At 42.8% G+C, this 27,932-nt stretch overlaps 3 protein-coding genes across 5 annotated transcripts; 1 reads left to right on the plus strand and 2 right to left on the minus strand.

The window, feature by feature from the left end:
- Positions 1-572: 572 nt before the first annotated feature.
- Positions 573-14,589, minus strand: LOC121682171 (WASP homolog-associated protein with actin, membranes and microtubules). Of its 2 annotated transcripts, none has more exons than XM_042062215.1 (10): positions 13,932-14,589; positions 10,660-10,833; positions 9,406-9,556; positions 8,605-8,774; positions 5,355-5,529; positions 4,274-4,458; positions 3,920-4,006; positions 3,584-3,679; positions 2,756-3,191; positions 573-2,031 (listed from the first exon to the last, which is right to left on the minus strand). In XM_042062215.1, exons 1-10 carry the CDS (start codon positions 14,502-14,504, stop codon positions 1,709-1,711), a joined length of 2,370 nt encoding a protein of 789 aa, XP_041918149.1. In that variant the 5' UTR covers positions 14,505-14,589; the 3' UTR covers positions 573-1,708. The 2 variants fall into 2 exon arrangements, with proteins under 2 accessions (XP_041918149.1, XP_041918150.1); XM_042062216.1 differs by having other exon boundaries at positions 5,364-5,529; positions 13,932-14,588.
- A 95-nt stretch (positions 14,590-14,684) lies between these two features.
- Positions 14,685-22,235, plus strand: LOC121682172 (fibronectin type III and SPRY domain-containing protein 2). Its single transcript, XM_042062217.1, has 13 exons — positions 14,685-14,966; positions 15,157-15,615; positions 15,687-15,782; positions 15,868-16,101; positions 16,194-16,216; positions 16,692-16,813; positions 17,348-17,506; positions 17,822-17,956; positions 18,055-18,208; positions 18,541-18,674; positions 19,154-19,286; positions 20,934-21,110; positions 21,733-22,235. Exons 2-13 carry the CDS (start codon positions 15,172-15,174, stop codon positions 21,983-21,985), a joined length of 2,064 nt encoding a protein of 687 aa, XP_041918151.1. The 5' UTR covers positions 14,685-14,966; positions 15,157-15,171; the 3' UTR covers positions 21,986-22,235.
- LOC121682175 (KH homology domain-containing protein 4-like) lies at positions 22,236-27,921 on the minus strand. 2 transcript variants are annotated; one of them, XM_042062222.1, is made up of 14 exons: positions 27,767-27,921; positions 26,409-26,715; positions 26,187-26,306; positions 26,008-26,084; positions 25,870-25,922; positions 25,550-25,776; positions 24,958-25,166; positions 24,808-24,868; positions 24,498-24,555; positions 24,098-24,333; positions 23,707-23,820; positions 23,536-23,615; positions 23,208-23,299; positions 22,236-22,728 (listed from the first exon to the last, which is right to left on the minus strand). In XM_042062222.1, exons 1-14 carry the CDS (start codon positions 27,781-27,783, stop codon positions 22,598-22,600), a joined length of 1,782 nt encoding a protein of 593 aa, XP_041918156.1. In that variant the 5' UTR covers positions 27,784-27,921; the 3' UTR covers positions 22,236-22,597. The 2 variants fall into 2 exon arrangements, with proteins under 2 accessions (XP_041918156.1, XP_041918155.1); XM_042062221.1 differs by having other exon boundaries at positions 22,236-22,731.
- Between the last annotated feature and the right edge of the window lie 11 nt (positions 27,922-27,932).

Raw genomic sequence — 27,932 nt, forward strand, 5'->3', positions numbered from 1 at the left:
ATGAAGACATTTTTTTAATTGGCTTGCCTATAATGTGCTTAAAGAAGTCATATGGCCTTGGCGTATAAGGCTTGAAAGAGGTATCTTTCAAGACATCCCTCAGTCATATTGTAAGGACACATAAAGACCTATTGAATAGGAGCCAAGAACAGTTATGCAGCTATGCACCACCGCCACTCATCCATTTTTGACATAAAGATCCCTTTAATAGCCTAATGCAGGGAGTCCCAGCCTCAAAGAGGGAAGCACTGGAGCAACAGGCCTCTGGCACTGGGGAGGGAGGGAACTTTACTAGGACCACTAGATGGCAGCGATATTAAATGCACTCAGGCACATGGCATCTGCGTCAGATGTGACGTGTTTTAGAGTTCACAGGTTTTCACAGAGCTACACATTCATCATTATCAAAAACAAAATGGCACACATGCTTCTCCTCAAATAGACTGGATGATCGCGACAATCCCAGTTCTATTCTCCTGTGGGCTATACACATTTATCTAGAACTTGTTTGTAGAGGAATACATCAATAGTCTTTAAAAAAAAAAATCACTTGGTAATGAACAACACAATCCTCAAGGCACTTTTGCATATTTAATTATAGTGTTTTTTTACAAACTGTAATTCCATAAAAACTGATTAAGTACTTAAGCAAAAAAAGAAAGAAAATTTGAACTGAAAGGAGAAAAAAAGGCAAAGAAAAATATCAGTGCATGACATCACGCCTTCAATTTCTGGTAACATAGTCGGGTTAAATCAAGTGCAACACAGGGCTGTAAATCAAAGATTACATACTAACACATTTATGCTTGAGCAGTACTCTGCTTTGAGACAAAGGTCAATGTTTATTGGATTTCTGTGGTTATGGCAGAGACTGCTTACAAATGAAGTCACCTTTAAAAGTAAACGCACGTATCCCTCTATTTCATGTCAGCACGCCTTAAACATTGCTTTGCTGCACTACCAAATATTGCCACTTTTAAAAACACACACACACACACACAAATAGTAAATTGTATGGTGCCAACATCATGATGCACCACGTCAACATGCAACACACTATTCCTTTTAAGGAACTCCCACAAACATAAAACAGACATTTTCGAAGGCTACAAGGTCATGTTTATGTGCATTTAAGTGCAGCCAGAATCTGTGCCCATCAAAGTGCAAAGGCCGCCACTTCCTGCTTATTGTTGTTCATGGTTTTAGTGTCTTAATGAAAATATCTAAATACAGGCTAGTATTATATATTTTCTAAGGGCTTTCTCTGCCTTTAACAATTCTTTAGTTCTGTAACCAAAACCATGATAACCATTGGAAATGAATTCTATCCCCCAATTTTAGTTGTCCTTCATCCATGTTTTATTCTGACTGGACTGTTCCTGTTCTGAGATTGTAGATCATAGCAGACTTTATATTTCAGCAAGAAATCTTACTGGACAAGTAAACAGTCACATTTGGATTCTCTGATCAAAGTGCCTTACTATCAAAATCATAAAGAGGGGACCATTGGTGGGTTACCTGTGTGAACGAAGCCCCAATATAGCGTTTTAAGCTTATGCTTTTTCTCTCAGTGTCAAGTAAAAAAGAAAAACACTATTGATCAGGTAACTGTTCAGAGAAAGCTAGCATGTGAATGCATACCATTGGCCTTGCACAATACTTGGGATTTTTGTTGGTTCTGGCGCCGAGAGAGAAGCCCGGATCTTCTTCAGCTGGACCACTCCTCGGACTGGGTGTCTCCGTGGTCGTCTGACTCGTCCTCTTCATCGTCCGAGTCCGAGGACACCCTCTTCATCCTCTGCATGGCGGCCTTGATGCTGCGCTCCAGCTCAGAGTCCCTGCTGCCTGGGGAGGGGCCCGACGGATCCGGCCTCTCCACCTTCTTCAGCTTCACACCCTGACGGATGGCCGTCAGGATGCTGTCCCTCACGTTCTCCGTCGGGCTGCCGGCCGGCCTGGAGCTTGGCGGGGGCACCTTCCGCAACTGGATCTGCCCTCTCTGTAAGGACGCCAGCACCTCGTCCATGGAGCCTATGGATTAAACAAACAAACAAACAATTTCAAATGTAAACTACCCGAGTAGAGTATATTTTTCTGGTGCAAATTGCTTCTTATAAAAAATAAAACAAACAAAAATTATATTATGTAACAATTGTCAAAGTTAGTCTCTACATGAAACCCATTTTAGCTGAGGAAAAGGACTCAGACTTCAGTCCCCTTCCCCTCTGGCAGAAGACTTCACCTCAGTGACTGTGCTTAGAGTGGCACAGGATGACCCAGCAGTGTAAACATGTATTACGGTGGCCATTAGCTGTACACCGGAGGGAAGCACAGTAGAGACAGTAAAGCAGTGACTTCCTGAAGGAGCACTCAGTCCAAACCTCTCTTTCACCATCGCCCTGGAGCCCAGACACTGCACCAGTATTCCACTCAGGAACTGGAGTCGACGTCTCGGCTGCCTGTTTGCTGAGCACAATCTTCTGCAGACAGTCAGAGCTTCACTGCCCAATGTGAAACCATACAAAAACAAGACCTGTCTTTTCTGTTTACCAATATGGGCGCGTTTCCCAGGATGCAATTAGGCTTAGTCTTAGACCACGCTTGACTTTCGGTGGAGCATCTTCGATGGAAATGCACCTTAAGCCTTGGACACTTGTTTATTATGCTTGTTTGAGAGAGCCGCCTGCCATGTTTAACTTCACAGAGAGTTGAAGAAGAATTTGAATGTGGTATGTATGTACAGTAGGTGTCTCACCTATGTTTTGCTTGAGGGTGTTTTTGGCAGGAAATGGAGGTGCTTCTTTCTCATCAAGGGGCTTGGGGGAATCCAGCTTCTTTGGCTGGTTTGTGGGGAAGCTTGGAAGAGGAGGTGGAGGAGGAGGTGGTGGGAGAGGAGGTGGAGGAGGAGGTGGCAGAGGCGGCGGGTTGGAGGCCTGTGGAGGCGGCGGCAGGGTGGAGGCCTGTGGTGGAGCGGCAGCTCCCGGTCCTGGAGAAACAAAGATCTGGACGGGGATGTCTCTTGGTTTGGACTGCTTCTTCTTGGGGGAGGCGAGAGATGAAGCGACAGCACCCCCGCCTAACGGCGGTAAACTGATGATGGACAGCGGCTGGGAGGTGTCCTCATACACACTCGAGGCCTTCGGGATGGCCCTGGTCCGAGGAGTTTTCAAAACAAACTGGCCTTGTCGCTTCTGGAAAAACAAAAAATAAATTAAATCACATTGCCAACTTCAAAGCATACCTAATCATGGCATGGAATCTCTTGACTAGTAACAATTTCTTTCACATTCATGAAAATAGACACAACTCCACTCCAGCTGTGCTGAACGTGTTTAGGAGATGGCCTCAGAGCTCTTACAAAAAGTCAGATTCATTACAGGAAGCTCAGAGAGCTGTGATCCCATCGAAATGACACGCTAACACAGAGGGAGATCATAGGAAGTAGAAGAAACTGATTAGACCACCTGGGGGACTCTTCATCAAGTCTGGCTATGTGTGTGTGTGTGTGTGTGCGTGTGTGTGTGTGTGTGTGTGTGTGTGTGTGTGGTGCTGCCAGCGGTGGCGATGGGGGAGACGAGATTACCTCTCTAAAGGAGCGCAGCCGGTTGAGGGTCTTCTCCCGCTCCAGGTCCACCCACTCCTTCCTCTTCTGCTCCTCCTCTTTCCGCCGCTCTCGTTTCTGCAATCACACAGCGAGGCTAATGGCTGAGGGGAACGCCGTTTCAGAGCTAATGTATGTAAACGAGTCCCAATCCCCTACGAGCTTTGTATAAGCGCTCATTATACTCGATTCTCTCTCAGACTCTCATGGCGCACTGGCAATCAAAGACGTGTGAGACAAACAAATCCCTCATGTGACACCCTTTTTTTTTACAAGGCTAGTCAAGTCAGGTAAAGCCTAGGTGGGCTACATACTCACCAACTGGACATTATGGTGCTGAACAAACTGAACAGTCCTGTCCTGGGCCAAGCGATCCTTCTGTTCATGAGCGTCCACACACTGATCCTAATGAGGACAGAACATTTGAAACGGCATGCGTTCACAAAATGGACATTTATTATCAATATCTAGCTGCTATATTAGTATGTATGAGGCTTGGGAAATATCTATATAATTTACCTACATGACTTAGGAAATTAATAAAAACACAAGGTCACTTAAGACGCTGCTCGGAGGAGAGTTAGTGAGTGGGAACTTTATTTCTCTGAGTTACAGTGCTGAGAGTGTGATTCTGTCCCCTGCTGCAGGTGAGGAAAGGGAAATGAGGCAGACCTTCTTATTGCGCAGGTAAGCTCTTCTGGCACAGATGGCTCCTCGCTTGCTCTCCAGCTGCTGCAGTCTTCTACTCAGGTTCCTGGCAGGATGGCTGGGCTCATGCTCACTCGACGTTTGGATGATGTTGTGCAGCTCCTCGAGATCCTCGCACGTGTCATAGTACACAACCTCCTCCTTCAGCTCTGTGTAAAGACACTTCTGTCATTGTCCAGTCCATCCCCTGGTCTGCGTTGGATAGTTATGTATCTATAGGATCCCTCCCTTTACCCTCTGGCTCATTAAGAGTTCATTAAGTAAATCATTCATTTACTTTTACATTAATTTAGATTAAAGTAAATTAGTAAATTATTCATTTATTAGACAGTTGATAATACATTCACTTACATCCAATGAATATCATGTCAGGTCAGTCTTTCAATTAGATCAAAAGCATAGTAGCACTATGTATCACTGGATCACTGTCGGGTTGGCTTGCCATCACTCATACACCTTTATGATCCTACACTGCCAGCTCTGGTCTGTGGTCCACATCCATGCAATGCATCCCTTTTTTTCTGTCATTTATTCATTCATTCCAACGTTCCAGTTTTTCCCCTTTGCCAGAAGAGGAGATTCACATCACACACGACTCATGGGTGCTTTTCATGTTTTATAAATAAATACAAAGCCAACTGCGAGCTGGTCCCAAAACTGCACACAGAAACAAACAAACTATTCCCCCGGAGCTGCAATTAGGGGACCATTTGCATGAATAAATCATCCCTTGTAAATATGCTTTTGTGGCACCGTTTCAAGCCTGGTCTTGTGGAAATAAATATGTGGGCCTGTCTGCTGAGGGCTGAGCCGTCGCCTCTGCCTGCTGGAGACCTCCTCCTCCTCCCCTCCTTGCATCGGTGCTCAGCCCAAGACGGCACTCGCACACAGAAATGACAAGTGTGTGAAAATCGGGCTATTTGGGCAGATTATCCCCGAGCCGTGACTCAGTCAGCAGATGTGTCTCTTTGCATAACATGTCCAGATGTGTGAGTGCGTGCATCTGTGTGTGTGTGTATGTGTGTGTGAATAGTGCATATCTTGCCTTTAGTACCTTTCATCTGCCGGCGCACGGTGTCGATTTGTGCGACCAGCAGCAGCTCCTCGTTCTTCAGGATCTCAAATTTAATGTCGTAGAGCTCCAACTGAGCCTCGTAATACAGCAACTCCAGCTGGTCCACCGTCAGCATGTCCCCCTTGTGATCCGCCAGACCCCCCATCTGCAGGAGTACACAGAGGGGTTAAGTGCACTATGACTCATCTCTAGTACTATTAGGAGTGAGGGAGATCAAGATCTGGAGGAGAAAAATGATGGAGCACAGGGGCTACAGCTGTGCCCTTCAATTGTGTCCTAGAGATGGCCAGAAACATAACAACTGTTACCTTACCAGTGAGACTGAGATTGGACAGATAATAATAGACTAAAAAACACCAGCAGAAAAACAGCATGGCAAGTACAAGGTGCTGGAGATGTAGAGCAAACTATGAGGTGTTCAAGACATTATGCAAGCATGTCTCTGGAGATTTTCTTGTAGGCGTGTCATGGGGGCAGAAATATTAAGTCATGCTTGTTGCCAAGCCTGATGGAGGCAGTGGGGTGACACTTAAAATGCTAATAGGCCCAGGTGGTATGTGTGTGTGTGTGTGTGTGTGTGTGTGTGTGTGTGTGTGTGTGTGTGTGTGTGTATGTAGTGTGTGCTATCAACTAGGCTTACACAACAAACTTTTGCATATGAAAATTGTCATTCCACAGTTCCCTACCAATACCTTGGATACAGGCCTCCTGTAGATTACAGAGCTGCTACAGCACCTGTAGAGCTTGGTAGCGTGTACCAATATGGGCCTATCCACAGTGTCAAGTCACCACCAGACACTGAGCACTAGCAGATCTCAGTAAGGGAGGGGCTGAGGATAAATCTGGTGAGGGAGTTCACTCGGTGGTGTGCCTTTTCTGATGGGCCAAAAATCAAGTATTTGAATTTAATTTTGCAGCTAGAAGAAGCCAAAGGGGAAAAATAAAAAGTGTTGCCATATTCTTCTTTTTTGACTGGTGAAAGACAAGACGTGCTGCTGCATTCTGATTTGTCTGAAAGGATTTAAACATGCGTGCTGGCGCACCTGGGAGTAGAGGGTATTGCAGTAGTCTAGACATCAGATGAAAAAATGGCATGTGTGTGTGGGGCACACACACACAATAAGGATCTAATCTGCCTGTTGTTGTTCAGGGGGAATCTTCACATGATGAAATATGGGCAGTGAAGGTTCGCAAGTCATCCATCACGATGAATCGTCAATAGTCATCAATCCCTCACCCCAAGCTAAAATAACTGTGACACATGCAAAAATGTGTGATGAGATTGTTGAGTGGTCTGAGAAAAAGGAAAAAACAGATGTCAGCGATGGGAGAAAAAAACATGCAGGCTGATGACTAGCCCAAATAAGGTAAGATGGTGAGGAGAGAGGCTCTGGTTGAAATGGCAGGCGACTAGGACACCAAGTTCTCACCATGCCATGCTGAAGCACTACTCTGAGCAGCAGGAGCTAAGACAAAAAGGTGCTGAGATGCCCATATCATCAGGACAAGTCAGGAGAAGTGGATGAAGAGGCTGCAAGCCTGCAAGTCTTCCAAAAACTACACAAACACCATGTCAGTAAAATAACCAGCAGACTGACGGCAATCAATAAGATTGTTGTAAGTGAGAAATTCAAACACTTGAGTAGCAAACTGCATGCTGAAGTGTTTTGGACTGAAAAGGGGGAAAAAAATCAAACTAGCCTAGTAACTGTAGTTCACCACAAAAGATGAGCTGTTGGAGAGATGTAGCTATTGAGGTTTTCTGTGTGTGATGGGAGAGGGTGTACGTACTGCAGGTATCAGTTAGTAGGGGAGAATGGCTAAAGTGATGCAGTATGGACACAGAAGGGACTGACACCAAGAACAGGGTCTTTCCATTTGGTTTTCATTTACAATATCTTCTCTCTGCTGTCGTGAATGTGATGTGTTGCTCATGGAAAGTATTGGTGAAGCAAATGAACACGTTTTGAGGACAAGGAACCAAGGCTGTCCACACAAGAGGAGAGTAGAGCCAGGACACGTCTGTGACCCCGTGATTATAAAGAGGAGAGTAGAGGCAGGACAGGTCTGTGACCCCGTGATTATCAAGCAATTAGAAAGTGCTTGAAGGGCCGTACAGATGTGGAGACAAAGGACAAAAAAAAGTTTGAATGATGTGTGTGTAGGTACTAAATGTCAAATTTTCTCAAATATCTCATAAATATTCAGTTAGGCCAGGCAGTGAAATCCCATTGAACATTTATGGAGGAAGCTAAAGCAAATGGTGTATGACAAGGCACCATCCTAAAGCTGATCTGGCAACTGCTTGACAAAGTTGAAACCTGATTGATGAAGAATACTGTTCTACATTACTGAGGTCTATGCTTCACAGAATTCAAGCGGTCGTAAAAGCCAGAAGAGGTGCAATAAAGTACTAGTTATGTTGTTTTTTTTAGGTTTGTGATTCCGTAATATTCTCCTCAGTAATGAGTGATAGCATATTTTTTCCTCTACATGATCTGAAAAATAAATTGCCTTTAATTACTACAATTTTAGGCACATCTGTGATTTGTCTTTTTCTAAAAACAGCTGAATGAACATCCTCCAAGAGTGGTGATTCCATCATTTTTTCCAGTGGTTGTAAGTATGTGTCCATGTGTCATTGTTCTGATAAGTTATCTTCACATTGAGGTAATGGGGATGGTCACTTGAAGGACATAATACACTGTGATTTAACATGCCAGTCAAGTACATCTCACCACCTCTATGACCTCTATGAATGTGAAATTAAGGGCTATGCAAGTGGTATGCTTGCCACCATCTGTCAATATCAAACTTATGTTTTTGTGTGGCTGTACAAAGTTTAAGCTTTGCGTTAAGATGCATGTCACTTATGTTTTTTGTTGACCATACACTTTTTTTTATCCAAAGCAAGAAGTTTGTTTGTTTGTTTGTTTAATTTAAGGCCATTTCCGCAACTAAGGCTATTTAATGGCCAGAGCACTGTGTGTTATAGAAACTTAAATATGTTTCTTAAAATCTATGCTAATAAGATATTCTCCCAAGCAAGAAGAATCAACACAGATATAGTCAGCACCTTCAGTGCTCTGACTCCTAATGATGATGATAATTCATTTTTCTTCAGTTCTTCTCTATTCTGGCCAATCAATACAAATGCAAAACTCAGTCATGTCAGTGTAAAAGAGGTTGAGTGCAAGCAGCACAAACGTGTACCCCTCACCTTTTCCCTGATCTCAGCCTTCTTGCGGTTCAGGCACATTTCCTTCGCCCGCATGTGCTGGAGTGTCTCTTTGGCCAGCAGGAACTTGAGCCTCTCCAGGCGTGGAGAGGCAGAGGCCCAGGAGGCCTGGCCAAACCTCCTCTTATCCTCCTCCATCTGCTTCAGCATCCCTGTGAACACAACTCCTGTCACTGCCGCGACCAGCTGCTCAAAACCCTCACCAGGACCCCACCCGCACATACACACACAGTATATATATATATATATACTATAAATGCACACGCACACGCACACACACACACACACACACACACACACACACACACACGCACACGCACACGCACACGCACAAGCACACGCACAAGCACAAGCGAGAACTGTTGCTATTATTCACTACTATTGAAAGGAGATGAGCGATGCTGATATAAAATGGCCTGGAGAGCAGAATAGTATGTGCTTGTATGGGCGTAAAGCAGATGATGTTTTCCTCAGCTGACATGGCCCGTGACTCAGTGCTTATGGACTTTTTGACAGCACACAGGCTGTTTGGGAGCAAAGGAGTCAGCATGATGTCATAATGATCCAGTCCATTTTACACTGCACAGTCAAATTGTAGCTGACAGTGGAAACAGCCGCATTCACGAGTAAAGAGAGTGCACTGTAAAGCAATTTTCGAAAATATCTGTATATTGATGATACTCGTGCCAATTTGAACTCAGGGGAAATTGGATAACAGAGCTCACACAAAGTAGCACTCAGCGAGAAACCAGGTAAGCCGGGTTAGAAACAGCAGTGCAGTACCTGCCAGAGCTTTTGATGTCTGCACAAAGTAGCTGACGGTGATGTCCTGGATGGAGCTCACCGCATCCTCCGCCCTCTTCCTCCAGTCCTCGGCCTCCTTCTGCAGAGCTGCAATCCTTTTGGGGCCCAATTCCTCGTATTCCAAGGATTTCTGTACATTTCAGTGCCAGGAAAGACAAACCAGCACTGATATTACTCTGACTAAAACTCAGACGTTTACTACATTATTTTTTTACAGTGAAAATGGCGTTGACATTTCCATTGGTCAGGATGTCTGAATGAAGATCATTAAAGGGCAATAACATCACAGCACACTGAAGGTAAATGGATACAATTCTCAAATACAATTCTGGCTAGTGTGAATGGAGCTGTACATGTCAATAAATAGACGACTGCTATTTTGTTTCTCTGGTCAGAATTGCGCTCTGATATTTAGGCCATGCTATCTGCAGCAGCACATGAATAGAAATGTCCAAATCATTTCAAATTCCATTAGTTCTCCCTATTTGTTCTTGGCCGTATATAGAATATAGCTGGGGGTGATGGAAATGGCAGTGGCCCTTTTGTAAGTCTAATAGGTCTCTTTTGTCAGGGTGACCTGGTATCCACTGAAGCTCATGATTGCATTAGGCAATCACTACAATCTTATTTACGTAAAAAAAAGGACCATAGTTATGCCTACGGAAGTTGGGAGGGGGGCACCAATGTCATTAGTGAGGGACAACAATACATTCTGAGACCAGGCGAGATCATCAACTATGTGGTTTGATAGATACAATTGAGCACATCATGTTCAAGGGATCATGGTATCCATTTTACTCTGTTGATCTATTCACTACAAGTCTCCTCTCATCGTTACCTTATCATTGAAAGCTGCAGTTAGTGGTATAAAGGATTCTCTAGCTGTAACTTAAGTCACTTTGGATAAAAGTGTCTGCTAAATGAATAAATGTAATGTAATGGATGCTTCCAGACCAACAATAACATTTATCAGGAAAAAAAATAGTTATCATTGTAAATTCAGAGGCATTTTCACTTTTTACATCACTTACACCTTTAGGAAAGAACTTAAAAAAAAGACAGTGTCAAAAACCTTGCTGTTTTTTGTTGAGTCTCAGAGAGAAATGTTGTCATAGCATAGTAGCAAAATATACAAAACCATACATGGCAAACTCCAGCTTTCAATTCAATCATTTCATTAACAGTCATCTATCAAAATGCTCATGCTTTGAAACAAGGAAGGGCAGACTGTACCAGAATCTCCATCTTGTACAGCATAGCCAGCTCTCTCATATCTCGAAAAGGTTGAAGCAGGTACTGGTAGAAGAGCGTTGCCACGGTGACTAATTCCTTGTAAGCTTCGTCTTCCTCTTCATAAATCTTTAACAGTCGGACCAAACTGTCGGCACCATTGTGCTGTTGGAACATCTGAAAGAAATATTTGTCATAGAGCTGTTACATCATGCAATAATTCATGGGGGTTCAAATATTCAGTCAGTTCATAATGAGACAAAACATACATAAATAAGCTCCTTAGTCGTCATACAGTCCAATAACATTTTTTGAATCACACAGAATAATGACACATTCAAATTTGAATGTTGAAATACCAAATGTTGAATTACCATAGATGTGGGCAAATTTGCCAAATATCTACAGCACACTATATTTTCAGCCATATGCAGGATCTGACATGTTCATCAATATGACTGGCTGATGACAATTGTGTTGCGTGGGTGAGTGTGAGCACATGCTTGTGCTCCTCAAAAGTCCTTGTCTCATAATAGAGGCTTCAGTTCATATGCTCTGCACTACAAGCATTCCACTGTCTTCTGCATGACTAGCACTATCATCATCACTGCAATTAATGCTACCTACTCTTTTTAACAGGCAGAAAGCCTATTCCATTACATAAGTGCTGCTCAACATGTTGGTTTCTCCTTCTTCAGGTTTATGTCATTGCATACAAAGCACGTGTTTCTGTGGGAGCACTGCAATGAAGACACAGTAGGGATGAGATTCAGGCACACATGTCAACAGAGGTGACAAAGATGCAGAGCTCCGTTAAAGAGAGCCTTAGACATGTTGGCGAGGGAGGTACACAATGTCCGCATGAGTCACGAGGAAACGAGTTTCACAGCGGACTTTCTCTAAAGTGCTCCCGTGCCACCCACCACGGCTGGCCTGTAATCGACTCAAACCACAGAGAGAGGACCTGGTGCTGAGAACCCACATGACTCCCACTCACACGGAGGTCCGAAACCACATCCACAGCACGCCCACCAGAACAGGGCCAGTACATATACACACACAGGTATTCCCTGCCCCCTTTCCCCATCTTCATATTGACAAGAAATAGTACAGGAATTACTGGAGTGGTGATGGAACACGGCAGAGGGGGGGAAACCAGCAACAATTAGCAGTTAGCCGTTACCTGGTTTTGAAGTTCACTCAAAAGGGTAAGCACCAGTTGGCCATTTGAAATCCATTTCACATAGAACAGATGGGCAGTGGGATCACAACACCTGACATTGATGACAGATAGTCTTTTCTATGGCATGCGAGACAAATGTACTGAGTAAAAAATGTGATGGGCCAAAACAAAACCAACCTGCTTTTTCAATGTAATTTGTTGTCTATTCTGTTTAAGTATGTTAAGATCTGATTTACCGGTAGTCATCATCGTCCTCATAACTAGGCCTACAGGCCTAAAGAGTAAAACAATGGGGGTAGACAATAGGCTAAATGAGACATCATGTGTGGTCACTGGTCACAAATAAGGTCTTTGTACCTCAGTAGCTAAGGACAATATTATTTATAAGGCCTTATGCATTTATCAAAAAAGAGAAGAAAGTATGAACACTAGCTTCAATATATAAATAAAAAACGTTCACTTTGAAGCCATACAGAGTCAGACCTTTTTCCTTTTTGACCTTCAGTTCCCTTTTTCTTACACCACACAAGCTTTGGGAATGAGCGCATACTTGCCTCTTTTTCCTCTTTCAGTTTCTCTCTTTGTCAGAAATCTTCAGCTCAGATATATTGAAACAGCCCAAGATGCACAGGCCAAATGTTTAAGCTTATTTTGCATACTTTCCTAGAGATAACAAAAGGACAGATGCAACCTAAACTAATAGTGTAAGTCAACTATTAGACTCTGCCTTTTTCATGCTGTTTAGTAACTGGACAACAGACTAAGCCAGTACAATCAATATGATTTACACATGTTAAATACGTTTTATAGCTGTAGAACTATTTTGTGCATACGTGAAAATGTTTTACATGCTAATAGAATTTACAAATGCACACAAATGACCTCCATTCCAACTTTCCTGTGTGATGCTGAAGTTACACTACAGAAACCAGATTCAAGTAACGTGTATGAATTCTGGCCCATTTTTAACAGCCTTTCTAAAGAGCTAATCACCACCCATGATTATGTTCACTTTTCAGTGGACTTCTCAAAAGTATTTGTACTTGTAGAATAGATTTATCACTGTATGACAGATGTGTAGATTAGCATATTTAAAACCTGTAGAGCAGATTTTGTAAGTGTAACTCTCTCTCTCTCTCTCTCTCTCTCTCATCACACAGACGGAGTTGTTCTTAAAGGAGCCGAACAACTTTTATAACAAGAAATATGCTATAGCATTGTGCTATTTTGCGTTTAGTTTTGTTGCTGGTGTACCATGGAAGACAGGCTAATACCTACTAGGTTAAATTACTGCAATTGAATGCTGCTTAATTGTATATTTTCAGGCCAAAGACATTTTTTTTGAGAAACTTCAAAACAGATTCAATTTCAGCTTGTAAAAGTAGTCCAAAATTTCCTCCAGATAACAACCCCCACTTGCTTGATTTTTTTTCTGGGGGAAACACTGCAACAGTTAAGTACACTGTAGATCTCTCTGCCTGATTGTGGGCATGTTGGCCATTGTCCTAAAAGGATGCTGACTTTAGGATTCAACAAACATTATTTTCAAACTGTTCATATCAGGCTTTTGAAAACAAATTCAGCAAATGATGAAAATAAGACCAAGTATAGGAATTGACAAGAATTGTGTTTTTGTTCATGGTTGCTAATTATTATTAGGTTTCAATCTGCAGAATTGTAGTTGACTAGGCCATAGGCTATACTTCCCTGCCAAAATACAAGCAGCCATCTGTTATCATTTGTTTGAATTGTTTTTGCATTTAATAAAGTGGGACATTTCTTATACAGACATAAAGGGACACTAATTTGGCTTTATATATAAAATCCTACAACTGGTAGTATCATGAATATTGTTTAATCCTTGCCATACCAACTGAAAGGATGTTATAGGTAATCCTGCCTATAATGTAGGCCCAATGCTAGATCTGCTGGGAAACATCAGAGACCCCATCTTGTAGGCCTACATCCCAACCGGCCAATACAACACAACAGCTTATGTTTTCTTGCAGCCTTTCAAATACACCCAAGCCATTTACGTTACTGACCGACCACCATCTGTAGGAAGCCACCTGTCATGATAGGCCCAGCTCACCTTTCGCAGAAGATCTTTGGCCCTGGCAACTTCATCCTCCATGGTTTTTCTCTTGAACTCTTGAAGATTTTCAAAATATTCTTCCACATCTCGTTCATCGTTGTTAAATAAAGAATCTAAAACAATCTTACGGCCACATACGTCAATCGCAGTACTAAAGTATTTTTCGAGCTGACGACAGGGGGTATCCAAATCTTTTTCTTGGTCCTCTTGGTTCCCTGTCCGGTTAAAAAATATAAGGTCCCATATATTCCCATCCTCGAAGTCTGACAAATCGGGGAAATATGGGGCCAATACATCACCAACACATGTAAACTGGCGGTGGACATTTTTTAGATCACTGACAGAGAACAATCCGGCCCAGCTTGTTTGTGTATCTCCGATTGCTAGCTCTTCTTTTCGTTTCTGTCGCTGAAGTGTTCTGTTGTGACAAGTGACAGCGAACTTGGATTCGATTATGTTCCACTGAACGATAAACCCCAATTTAAATGTCTCATTTTCATCAAACAAATTACTTTTAATCGCGACCCAGCCATCTAAACTATCCAAGCGATCGAAGTCTACACTATTCATTTTGGGTAAACATACACAACTCCAGTTTAGCGCTAGCTGCTGTGTTTACACCGTCCGCCATATGCATGACGTAGATATCCTTTTACCTTCAACTTTGACCTTTTGATCACATGCTCGGGAAATTCCATGTCTGCTTTGTTGTCTGATGTAAAATATATTAATACAGACTATACGCTATATTACTTTCATAACCATTAAAAAATACTACAGAAAAAATGTGTTTGTATGTAAACAAGTGCCACATTATTACAACAGTGTCAAATGCGCAAAGTTAAACGCAACACTTAAAGGAATGAGGGTGAAACATGAGCAGCTGACTTGGCTGTTGACTTCGTCTATATTTGTCACAAAGTTGCATGTCGTTTAGCCAGGTTGCTGTGGTTAAGTCAAGCCCATCCTAGGCTAGCATACACAGGACACTGACATGAACATTTTCGCGGATTGAAATCCTTCGAAAAATCTGTAAGTGACGCAAACACTATGGAAACTTGCCTGTTTTGCAAAACTGAAATAGAGGGCGCGCTTCAGCACGCGTAAATCAGCCATACAGTAGCCTATGGTCTGAAACATAAAAACTCAGCTTTAGTGATAGCCTACAAGATGTTGGTGTCGTTCTGTATTCTGTTTTCTTATTACACTACTAATTTCACAGCCAGTGCTACTCGATATGGATCTGTTTGGAGGGATACTGGATGTCATTGACGAGGAAATGACAGTTAGTGATGATGAAGACAAAGTTGAAGATCGCACCAGAGCATTAATGGACATGTACAGTCTAGAAAATACAGAAGCACAAGCCAAACCGCAGGTTTCCACTTTCCAACGGTTTTCTGTGGACACAAATGAGTCACTTCACTTTGAACCCTACATACCTGAGGGAGACGAGAGTGAGCATGCACTGGGCAATGATGACGTGTTTCTGACGGGAAATCAAAGTGTATTTGATGAATCAAAGGAATTAATGGAGGGACGCACCGCTCAGAGTGAGAGCGACCCTCCTGATGCTTACTGCACCGACTGCCAGACATCGACTTACGTATTTCAAAATATTACTGGGCCTCACAAGAACCACAGGGTCATCCTAATGAAGAAAGCAGCCCAGGAAATTAAGGTAGCCTCAGTGCTAATAAATAATACTTCCATATTGTGCAGTTTTCATTAAATCTTATTTTACTTTTACAGAGTAGCATCAATAAAACAAGGAGCAAGTTGGAAGAAAAGATTACACAAATGGAAAATTTTGCTGGCAACCTTGAGGAGATATTTATAACAGTAGAGGTATCATTTCCAGTTGTCTCCAGCTGTCTCATTAATGATTAACAGAATGCCAAGATTACAGACAAGATATTTTGCATCTCTGCAGGAAAACTTTGGCAGGCAAGAACAGAACCTGGAGCATCACTATAATGATGTCCTTCAGACGCTGGCCCATCGCTATGATGAGAGGGCATCAGCTCTGGAGGATGAGAAGAAAATGAAGCTTGAGTCTCTTTATAGTCAGCTGATTGACTGTGGGAAAATGCTGGATAATTCCAAAGAGCTGATTGAGCAAGCCCAAATGGTCTACAGAAATGAAAACAAGTATTCTTTCCTTCAGGTGAGTTGATTTGCCAACAATTAATTGTCATACATTTAAATACTTAATCACTTTGGTTGGTTGCCTATATGATTTTGTATTACGTTCGACAGAGGGTAATGCCCGTCATGAAGAGGTATGTATACTCCGATTTACTCCAATGGCTGACAAAGGAGTGGAAATAATTACCACTACCGTTTTAATATTAATATAATCTGAACAATATTTTCTCTCTGCAAGATCTCATGCATTAACAATGTTTGACTAACTGTGCTGATGTTTTTTGGAAATGAGCCTGAAAATGCTAGATGTGCTGTGTTGATTGTTACTGTGTCAGAATGTTTTCACACATTTATTCCATCTCTGTCTTGTCAGAAGCATTGTAGACTAACCACATATTACTGAATATGGTCAAGCCCCAATGTAGATCGATTTTATGTAGGTCTAGTATTTTTGCATGCCTGTGCTTTTTGAGGTTTTTGTGATTGAGTGAACTTTTGCTCTAATGGTGCCCTTTGTGAATGGTTTGCAAAATTTGAGTGGTTTTCTATAACTGGAACAACATTTTGTTTAGGCCTATTCTTGACAGTTCTGTGTTTGGTCCAAAACAGAATTGAGGAACATGCTAAAAAGGAACCAGACTTCAAGATCTCTACATCCTTGGAGTTTGACACCCAAACAGCTGATTTGTCTGATGTCAAACAAATGATGGACTCAATCAATGCTGTCCCAGGTTTTGATCTCTGCGTCTTAATGAACACACAAAAATCACCACCTTTATCTTTGTGACAAATAGTAGATCTTCTGATTACCCCATAGAGGTTCCATACAGGCCAATGACACATTACTTACATCCACACATTAATTACAGTGCCATATTAGTCACTAAGAGAAGAATGGTGGTAACCATGAATGCTCATTGTAGAGCTTTGAGTGTCATCCCTTCTCTAATCCTTCAGTTGTCAATAATTGTGTATGGTGCTTTTGTATGTAAGACATATAAATTATAGTATTAATCCTGCTGTTCTCAACAGTTTGGAAATAATATTAAACATTGTTCTTTGCCATTTCTTTCCACTAGCCGAGTAGTATAGAGAATCCTGATTTCTAAATATAATGTACGTCATGTAAAAAGAGAAGTCAGAGTAAATATAACAATGGATTGGGTTAATCTTTACTATTCAAGAAAATGAAAGATTCAAGGAAAACAGATGTGGGAGAATAAGTATGTTTCTTTGATGTTGTTGTTCTCTAAACTATATTGCAGCTCCCTCGGCTCCAGTCATGAACCCACAGGTTCCCAACTCTGCCACCTGCACGTCTGTGCGCGTGTGCTGGAGCCTGTTCTCTGATGACACGGTGGAGTACTATGAGCTCTACAGCAGACCCATCTTTGAGGACATCACCGTGGAGTCTGATCTGGAAGGTAACACCAGGAAACCGTCAGCATTCACTCAGCACTTAAATAATCTCAGACTCCACCATTAAGAATTTAAATCCGTTGACAGAACTGGGCTATGACACATGGGATAGAGGTACACACATCATCTTAACTTCCCTGATTTGCAATGTGAAGTGACAAGCCTTTTTAGTCTGTCCTCACAGGCATTTCTTAGGCATATACTGTTGATTATTTATAGCTCGTCCCTACATTACAGTTGAAACGTCTTTATCAGTCATGATTGGCATAGGCTTCTCAGTGGTGTTATTATGGTTCATTACGTTTTTGTTCCCTGTGTAGCATCAAAGTTGAAGGTGAAGGAGACTCACTACACTGTTACTGATTTACTGCCCAATGCACAGTACGAGTTCTGGGTCACTGCAACCAATACCACAGGCATCAGCCCAGCCAGTGAGAAAGCTGTGTACATGACAGGTAAAAATAAAATTTCTTAGGCCTGGTGCAGATACAACTGATCTAATTCTGACCCGGTTCCTGGGCTCGAGAGACCTCACCTCTCCTGTTCTCTGCAGTGCCTTCTCCTCCCGTCATCAAGCCACGAGAGTGCACAAGTTGTCCGGATGCTGCCCTCATTCGCTGGGACTCAGGGAACTCCAACCCTGTGGATTCCTACACACTGGAGCTGATTGAGATGGGCGCAGAATCATGCAGAGCTGGTGTGACAGAGTAAGCAAGCGATAGCCCACTATGGAAATACAGATGGGCTGACTGAGCATTTTGTACATTCTTAGTCATCTCAGATCTCAGTGTGCTCTGTACTTCATTGCAAAAATAGTGAGTGGAAAATTGCCTTAATGTGTTTCTTTTAAAGGTTACACGGAACAAATTCTACTAACTTGTGTGTTATCAGCCTTAGGGCTTGCTATGTGCAAGCCATAAACTTGGTTTTTAGTCAGCACTTCAAATCTCCAGTGGGCATAATAGCCCAGTGTCCTAGAAAGCTATACTTAGCCAAGTTGTCCTGAGCTTTGATAACATTCTTCTGTATATCTGAACAGGTCCATTGTGGCCATTCCTACTTGTGAGTGCTTAATTCAGCTGCAGCCAGGAAAGTGCTACCTGATTTATGTCAGGGCTGTGAATATTGGCGGCCCAAGTGAGAGAAGTGAGTCGTTTACTGTGTCAACAACAGGTGAGATCCCATACCTGTGCTCATTCATCATCACAGACTATGGGTAAACACATTTAATAGGTATCAAATGAAATGTGGGAACAATCCGTACTATCTTAATAGGCCCAGTACTGCATTAATTATTTTTTGAATAGTCTAATGACTTTCTATAGGACTCAAAGTTCTCATGCATGCTGTAATTAAAGGCGCAGTCAGCAATTGAGCAGGAAGTCAAGCTTGTTTATATTTATATTTAAGATTATTAGTAGACACTTTTGTCCAAAACAACGTATATTATATTTTAACCATGGACCAAACAAAACACAACAGAGAGGTAGCTCATCACTCCCTTCAGTATTCCCAGAGAAACTCCACACAGGGTTTAGTTTTTGTTTGGGGGACAGGCTGCCCCCACTTTGTTTAAGGCTATTTGAGGTTAATGAAGAAATCCCTGTAAATCTTTTGTGCCATTGAAATACTAACCCAATTAATATTTCCAGGAACATTCTTTCACCTTCTGGAGGACACAGCCCATCCATGTCTGAGTGTGTCAGAGGATGGCTTCACCATGTTCTACACAGATGAGGAACTGCCTTTGAGTGAAATGGCCTTCAGTGACAATACCTTTGCAAGGTGGGCCTGAATATTATGGCAATACATATACAGTACAACCCCAAATCAGAAAAAGTTGGGACGGGATGTGAATAAAAACAGGATAAGACAGGATCTTAAACTCATATTCAGTTGCAAAAAGGACACGGACAACATTTCAAATGTTGAAAATGACAATTTTGACAATTTCATGGGAAATATATGTTAATGAATTTGATACCAGCAACATGTTTCAAAAAAAGTTGGAAGGGGGGTAGCAAAATGCTGGAAAAGTTGTGTAATGATATAGAAAACAAAAGGAGGAGTGTTTCACAACTAATTAGGGTAACTGACAACACAATTGGGTATGAAAAAGAGCATCCCAGAGAGGCAGGGTCTCTTAGAAGTAAAGATGTAGGGGTATTTATCACTCTGTGAAAAGCTGTTTGTACAAATGATTAAACAATGTAATTGTAATGCTTTTTAACATGAAATTGTGAAGTATGTGAAGTTCATCATCTACAGGACATAATATTACCGGTATTAAAACATTCAGAGAATCCAGAGAAATCTTGGCAAACAAGGGAAAGAGCTGAAAAACAAATTGGATGGCCTTGGTCTTTTGGACCTCAGATCACTGCATCAAAACCAGACCTGTCATTGTATGGGCTCAGGAAAACCTCTGATAACCATTGTCTATGTGCACAGTTTGATACTCAATTAAAAAAACTGCAGCCAAAATTGTATTGAGACATGATACAGAAAATACTGAGTATTTGGGTAACATGGAAAAAGGTCCTGTAGTTATACCAACGATTTGGTTATACCAAATCAAAATTTGCCATTCTTTTTGGAAATCATGGACTCATCTGGGCACAATCAATTCGGAATGATGTACGCTTATACAGGTTTGAGCAACATATACTGCCATCCAGGAAATGCTTTTTTCCAGGGAAGACCTTGAATATTTCAGGAAAACAATGGCAAAATTAATTGTGCACATATTTCCAGGTGCTAAAATGGCCTGTAGTCCAGACCTGTCAGATTAGGTGCATCATGGAATGAAAAACATTATTAAGAATACCTTATACTGTCGAGCAACTGAAATCCTATGTCGGGCAGGAATGGGACATTTAATTCAGAAAAAACTGTGGCAGCTGGTCTTCTCAGGTCCTAAACATTTACAGAATTAAGAGTCGAAGCAGCACAGTGGTAAACATTCCGTCCCAACTTTTTTTGAAAGATGTTGCTGACATGAAATTCAAAATGATCATATATTTTCCATGAAATAGTCAGAATTTTCATTTTCAACATTTGATATGTTGTCTGTTCTTTTTGCTGCTAAATATGGGTTTACAAGACTTGTATATTATCACATTTGTTTTTATTTTACACATCGTCCCAACTTTTTCTGATTTGGGGTTGTATTATTAAGTGGAAACCGAGGTCACATGGTCAATTCACATCAGTGAAAACAAGCAACATTTGTCTTATGCATATCACAGATCAAATCTCATCATTGTTAAGTTTATAAACCTAAGGAAACCCCTGTGCAGATGTAAAACCTAGTACTCGCACTCTCAGCCTACAAGATTACCGTAGTTATTCTATTTCTTTATAATTTGAAGCCCATTTGTACGATACTTGCACTGGTACACTGAAGATCCTTAAGACTTGTCACTTGTTCAGATGTGTGGCAGTGCTTGGTGATTTGATCCCAGTGCGAACCAAGCATTACTGGGAAGTGGAGGTGGACCCCCACACTGAATACAGGATTGGAGTGGCATATGAAGACACCCAGAGAAATGCCTACTTTGGAGGGAACAACACTTCGTGGTGCATGAGGCATGTCCTCACCCCGTCCCGGTAAGACGCACACCTGCAGTTCCTCACCTTTTGGTTGTAGAAGTACATTGTGAATCCCACAAGGGCAGTGGTGGCCAGTGAGTGAGGCCTTAAGTCTGGTTATTTTGGGTAGCTCTAATTAGTAGGCTACTCGCATAGACAGGATGAATGATGACAAAAGTATAGCGTGTAAAAAGCAGTCATTTGCCTTTCTGTCTGGCAATACAAATGACAGTAGCTAGCTACAACCAACAAAAGCTTCCATCCACCCACCAGGCCTACCATAAACACTGCCCACTTTGAACATTTTAGTCAGCTTAGAGGAAAAAATAGGGCTTTGCTATCAAAGGAAAGAGCAAATCTCCCCATTGCTTTCTTGCATTTAGCTTTATATCAGGCAAAGAAATGGAATTGTGAAAGGCCCATAGCATAACGTATTTCTGTTGCTATGGAAACACCTATTTTCAGCACAAACCAGGGCAGCTCCTGACTGGCACGGCGTTTGCCAAGTCTTCCTGAGCCACTGCAGCGCACTGCAAATCACAAAGCACCGCTGTGTAGGCAAGGAGCACGGCAGAGCATCTGCTGAAATGGCTATATAGGTTGGAACTCATTTCCAAACATTCTGCTTCTTTTCCTTCAGGCACAAGTACGAGTTCCTGCACAGTGGCTGGACACCAGACATCAGAATCACCAGCCATCCCCTGAGAATCGGTGTGGCGCTAGACTACGACCAGGGGAAGCTGTCCTTCTTCAATGCAGATTTGGGCCAGCATCTCTACACCTTTGACTGTCAGTTCCTGCATTACGTTCATCCCTGCTTTGCCCTAGACAACCCAGGAGGACTTTCGCTCAGAAATGGCGTTACACCACCCCACTACATTAGTCTGATTTAAGTCTTTAAAGATAAGTGTTCAAACAGTCCCACTTTTCCATAACAGCTGCACTAGGTGTAGCACAACAGGGGAGGGGGATGGGACGTCATAGCTTAAGAGGGTATTAGAGTTTGGACATATGGTCATTTTTAATTAGCTACAGTACACCGTTCTAGTCACTTAGTGAAATCAAAGTGATTATAACCAGTCAAACCCCCCCAAATGTGTCAAGACAAGGAAAAAAATAAAAATGAAAAATATGTACAGTAAATTGTTTCAAATACTTTTATTACAGTATTCCATGGGAACAGACTTGCACCATTTTCCAAATAAGAAAAGTTATCACTGAAATTTACAGCATACATCAGTTACTGGTGCAGAGCGATTAAGAAATCAGGAAGGATGTCAAAGGTATAGGCTAAGCTTAATTTTTTTCCTGGTTTTGTTAAAATTATCCATCACAAAAAAAAGGTTTGTCATAAATGGCAAAATGTAGCAGTCTTTGTCCTGGTGGACTCTTATGTATGGACATGGTGTGTATGTGGGGTGAAGATCTGGTAATTTTGTGCTTGAACTTTGGCCGGGCTTTGCTGTAAGCAAGACCCTGGGGGAGCGGAGGGGGTTTGAGTGAGTTTAGGAGTTAGCCTTCTTACTGCAGCGAGTCCGCTCCTCTTCCTCGTCGGAAGAGTCCCCTCCATAGGGCACGAGCCCTGAGCCATCCTCCGGCAGCTTCAGCTTCTTGGGCGCCTCCACCTCCACTGGGCCTGCTGAAGAGAGGTCACAACATAGAGAGAGACAGACACAGGAGAGGGGAAGGAGGGGTGGGAGGAGAGAGAGAGAGAAAAAAACAAAAAAAGGACAGAGAAATTGTAGAGCCATGTGAGCCGCAGAACATGTCAGATCCACAGAGAGGGAGGAGGGTAGAGGGGAGTAGATCGGTCACCATAACAAGGCGGGCACCCACACATTCAGCAACAGCCACGTCCATGGTAACATGTAAAAGAGAAGAGACAAGGGAGAAACAGAGAAAAAGAACATGTACAAGAACAACAAGTTAGTTGTGTTCGTCTGGGGTGGGCCATCCAGGTCTCCTTTACTCTGGGGGAGAAAAAGGATCGCAGTGTTTGGATTTGTTTTCTAAATCCTCTGCTGCAGAGCAGACTGAGGTGAAGCTGGACTCCACAGAGAGGAGCCATCATGCATTAGTGCAGAGGTGGGCAGCGTTTGAAAGCGTAGCGCCTACCCGCAGCAGGACACAGCTCCTCTTTGGGCGGGCTCTCCCTCTGTCTCTTGCGAGTGACCGTCAAAGGCATGGGAGGAGGCGGCATCAGGAACCTGCAAGAGAGCACTGGGTTGGTCATCTGGGTTCTAGCCATCAGCACACTCCAACAATGATCACAGCCTTTAATCCTACACCCACATTACCACTACACTTTCCTCCCATTTCTCCGTTTCAGGTAAGTGCAAATTGGTCAATTACTGTTCCCCACAGACCTACCTAACAAGAAGGGTAGTCCCTATCCTACACAGAGTTGGTGTGCAGTGTTGGTAAAAAAAGAGCTCAAACAAACCTTTCTGAAGTTCTCCCTTCAGCAGAGGAAACCGGTGGTGATGTTTGTTCCTCACTCTTCACATCTGCGCTGGACTCAGACTGCATACAGGGACAGAAACAAAGACTCCTGTGTTGACACTCCACCAGGAAACAGCAATGTGTTTGTTAAGCTTACGCTCAGCTAGCGTACCTCAGCCTCATTAGCCGTGTCGGTGTCTTCCACAAACTGACGCTTGGGGCTGGCAGGCTGCGGGGGGCTGGTGGATGGACTGCTAGTGGCATCACCGGAACCAGCTCCCTGGTCCTTGAACAGAGCAGAATGATAGACTACCGCTGTCTTGACGTGTAGGTCATCAACTCAACATTTGGGAAGTTACTTTTTCATTTACGTTTGTGTTTCTACACATACAAATGGTTATTGAGAATGCCTCTGCATACAACACCATTATGAACCTGGAGTTATAAATGACATCAAGATAAGCCAAGCCAAGAATCAGGTGCCCCTCAAAAACCCATTAAGTGCGTGTGTGTGTGGGGGGGGGGGGGGGGCGGACTAGGGGAACTAAACTGAGAGAACATACCTGTACTAGATAGGGTGGGGGTTTCCTAGGACACACTGGATACTGAACCATTGCCTGGGAAGATTGAGGGGTTGTCGACAAGTTAGAATGACTGGGGTGACCATTTGCACTACTCCAGTAACCAGTGGCTCCTGGGTATGCTGAATAGCCGCCCGGGTACCCATTTGCTGGGTAGTTATACCAGGACCCCTGGCTACTGTAATTGCTATTAGCTGGGTATCCATGAGCTGGGTATGCTGAAATGAAAGTATAGAGATAATGTTAACATCATAGTTAGCCATCAACCACTCCCAGGTTGACACTGACCCCAAGTCTTGCCACTACAACAAAGACCATGAATCAAAGCTGCTATTTGTTGGCTTACACCTCAACTAGCATCACAGAAAGAACAAGCACACACCTTGAGTAGACCCCGTTGCCGTGTATATGGACACCATCCGAGAATGCTCCGCTCTGACCTGGGGAACACAAGGACAATTAGAACACAGATTTAGTAACATTTCTGAAGAACTAACCACACCCTGGTTTGCAGATCTTGATGTAAGTGAGTAGAATCACTCTGACTTATTTCTGGAGGTCAGGCAGTTCAGGTCACTGTTTCTCTGGGAGGTGGGTATCAGTGAGTGCTATAAAGCTTACAATAGCTTCACCTTCTTAACCTCCACACTTGACAAGATATGACAGTTATTGAGAAAGAGAATGACATTCACCGTTTCCAGTAGACTCTCTGTTAGCTTCTTTGCAGCTTCCAGTCCAGTCTGGTTTGGGTGGCTGCAAAGAGAGCAGGATTATCAATAAAACATAATATACCAGCATGTGCATACATCTGTGAAATTTACTACGATGCCAAGCAGCAGTACCTGATGTACACGTAGAGCGGCTCAAACGACTCTCGTCGTGACGCCTGCTCGATGTAACCGGAGGTCTTCCCCCGCAGGAAGACGCGGGCACCCGTCTCCGTCTGGATGTGCCCTAGATACGTGCCCCCCGGGCCCTCCACTTTTTCATTCACATTAAACGAGGGCAGTGCTTGATCCAGACCAACAAATATTTTGGTATGGACAAAACTCTGTAAATAAACACACACACACAAAACAAAAACACTTAGTAAAAGTTTTAGATCTCTGTCCATGACCAGGTTAGGTTGTAAGGGAAAGCTGTCAGCAGAAGCAGTACACCATGGACTCTGTCTGAAGGCCACAGTTGTTCTCACTGCTAATTTTGTTTTAGGAGGTGGGTATCAGCAGGAGCCATATAGTCTTCATTGGCCTTGCCTTCATTGACCTCCAGTCATTGACAAAACAAATCACATATGTAGCATAGAACTGCACAGTAGAAACAGAACCAATGGGCTCGCTCACTAGGAATAAGTAATGGATCTATACAAATCTGACAGGAAAGTGTTTCATTAATTTAAGAAAAAAAAAAAAGTATTGTTTTAAACAAATATACCCCTGAATGTCCACCATGCGAGGGTGTGGGCCTTTGGTTCTGCTGTGCATTGGGCAGCCGTGGCATCGTTGGCATCTGGAGCCTCGTGGGCTGCTGTGGGACGGCAGGGCGCGGCGGCTGTGGGTACACTGGAAGTGTGGGCATCACAGGGCGCTGCAGTCCTCCTGACGCAGCGGCTGCCCTCATCAGGTCCTCTGAAATGATCTCCTTTATCCGCTGGACGGCCTCTGAGGCAAGAACACACTTGGTTGTGGATTTTGTTTTTGGAGGACAGTGAACGGATACAAAGTCTTTCTAACAAGACAGAGTTTACTACTTACTGTTGACCTCCTCCTGACTCCGTCCTTGAACATGGAGATACAAAGGTCTCTCACTACACAAAAAGAGAGTCAATTAGGACAAGCCTTGCACAACAGGGTAGTCATTTTACCAGAACATGTTATAAGGTGAATACATGCCCTTTAGCAGTGGACTTGTCAGCAGTGGTCATGTACAGTCCTTTTGTTGAAACTACAGCTCCGCTGACCTGACGAATCTGCAATGAAAAGCCCAACAGTCATCACAGTTAAGCTTTCCTTATAAAAGGTAAACACTGAACAAAGTTTAAAATAAAGGAGCAAACTCAAATGAAAGTTACCTCTTCCTGAGTTTTCCCTTTTGTGAGCAGGTTTCTGCAATTTATGGGCACATCGTTGATATCCACTTCAGTCACCACAACTTCATCAGTGACACTTGAGACTGGCACACTTGGTGCAATCTGAGATTACACACAACACGTCAGTGGCATTGTATTACATAAAACACTAGCAAAACATACTTTACTACACTTTTAGAGGACTTTTAAAAATACTTTACAGACCTTACTGGGTAAAGGTTCTAGTGTTTTCAGTTTCCCTTTAGCCATTAGCATTGCATTTATTTTAGCAGCCATAGCTGCTGCCATCTCAACACCACCCTGAGGAGCATCTTCTAGACCCCCAGATGTGGGAGGCATTTTCAACTCAGCTGATGGAACACTAGATGTTTGAGATGCACTGGCAGTTGTAGTGATGTTGTTGGCGCCCATGTGATTTGCTGTGGATGAGAGTTTTGGTGCAGTCTGAGAGACATTGCAGCCTTGACGCATGTCAGCTTTCGATTTGGGTTGGTCCCATCTACTTAAGCATCTGTGAGAATGGAATGAAACCAGTTTTTAGTTTAATGCTATATCTTCACAATACAACTTTTAGTTTGGCACTGTGTGTTTGCAGCATTTACAACACAAGACATCTTTACCTACTCCAAAAAGCAAATCATGTCTGTAGTACAAGTAGACCTTCACCACATACTCGGGTGGTGGCCTGTTCAAACTACATGTTTTTATAGGAGGATAGTATCGACAGAACTACATGACTTTGAAAGTCTGCCTTCTTGTCCTCCAGGAGTGAAAATGCAGTAAAGAAAAGCAGGGGCTGCTTCACGGCTAACGTTGCATGAAAGGTTGTGGCATGTAGGCCAAACCATGGACGAGGGGCCTACCTTGTTTGTTAGCTCCTGAGCGCAATTCATATTCAATAGAAACGTACGCAACTTGGCGTTAGCCGTATGCAGCAATATTAGCTAACTAGCTAAATGACATATTAGCTAACGAAAAGCTTTTAACCATCATCGTGCAGCTATACACAAGTGCCACAACACAACTAAGTGGATAATTCCATTATTAATACCCAGGGTATCTGCTGCCCGTGTGGCAATCTAAAAAACAATAGGGTCCCATTAAAATAACCTCACATTGCAGCTGAATGTTAACTAGCGTTAATTTGCTCATATTTGCCAAGTAGCACGTCTGGCTACGTATGTGTACGAATTGGAAACCACAACCAACTGAAGCAGTTATCAAGCTAGCACGCTAGTGCTAACCAACTTGCTAACGAGTAGGCTACATTCTAGCGTGCTAGTATCTAAGAACGGTTACGTTTCGATATGGTGCCGTTCTGGTGTTAACGTTAAATCGGACATTGATCCGTAATGACAAAGCTGGGGTAATCTTGCAATACTAGCAACCTAACAAAACAGGCTAACGTCATTTATCTTTATTGGAATGTAACGTTAGCAGCTGGCCAACTAGTTAGACAATGATCAACAAGCAAGCTAGCTAGTAACTTAATGGATTTACTCAAATACGTGCTCTAAGAGAAACATCTGACATAAAATATACATGTACACAAAAAAACTTACGGTGTACCCGACGCCATTTCAGGTCAAAATATCCCCCACGTCAGCTAAACGTTTCGCTTGAAATTTCTCATCGAGTGCATACGTTCAAATTTACATGAAAGGCACAAAAGGCCACTGGAAAAAGTGGACTACGGGCGGAAATACGTCACACTTTTATGCAACACGA

This window comes from Alosa sapidissima, chromosome 14 (assembly GCF_018492685.1).
Source record: "Alosa sapidissima isolate fAloSap1 chromosome 14, fAloSap1.pri, whole genome shotgun sequence".
Classification (NCBI taxonomy): Eukaryota; Metazoa; Chordata; class Actinopteri; order Clupeiformes; family Clupeidae; genus Alosa; species Alosa sapidissima.

What these genes read in the sequence shown, in the direction of transcription:
- LOC121682171 (XM_042062215.1), bottom strand. Translation starts at nt 14,504, where the DNA reads ATGAATAGTGTAGACTTCGATCGCTTGGATAGTTTAGATGGCTGGGTC. An exon ending in CTTACCTGCGCAATAAGAAG is followed by an intron (nt 4,007 to 4,273) that starts GTCTGCCTCATT and finishes TGTCCTCATTAG; the next exon opens with GATCAGTGTGTGGACGCTCA. An exon ending in CACCCTCAAGCAAAACATAG is followed by an intron (nt 2,032 to 2,755) that starts GTGAGACACCTA and finishes TTTAATCCATAG; the next exon opens with GCTCCATGGACGAGGTGCTG.
- LOC121682172 (XM_042062217.1), top strand. Translation starts at nt 15,172, where the DNA reads ATGGATCTGTTTGGAGGGATACTGGATGTCATTGACGAGGAAATGACA. An exon ending in GTTTACTGTGTCAACAACAG is followed by an intron (nt 18,675 to 19,153) that starts GTGAGATCCCAT and finishes TAATATTTCCAG; the next exon opens with GAACATTCTTTCACCTTCTG. An exon ending in CATGTCCTCACCCCGTCCCG is followed by an intron (nt 21,111 to 21,732) that starts GTAAGACGCACA and finishes CTTTTCCTTCAG; the next exon opens with GCACAAGTACGAGTTCCTGC.
- LOC121682175 (XM_042062221.1), bottom strand. An exon ending in CCGCTCTACGTGTACATCAG is followed by an intron (nt 24,869 to 24,957) that starts GTACTGCTGCTT and finishes CTCTCTTTGCAG; the next exon opens with CCACCCAAACCAGACTGGAC. An exon ending in GGAGCTGTGTCCTGCTGCGG is followed by an intron (nt 22,732 to 23,207) that starts GTAGGCGCTACG and finishes ACCTCTCTTCAG; the next exon opens with CAGGCCCAGTGGAGGTGGAG.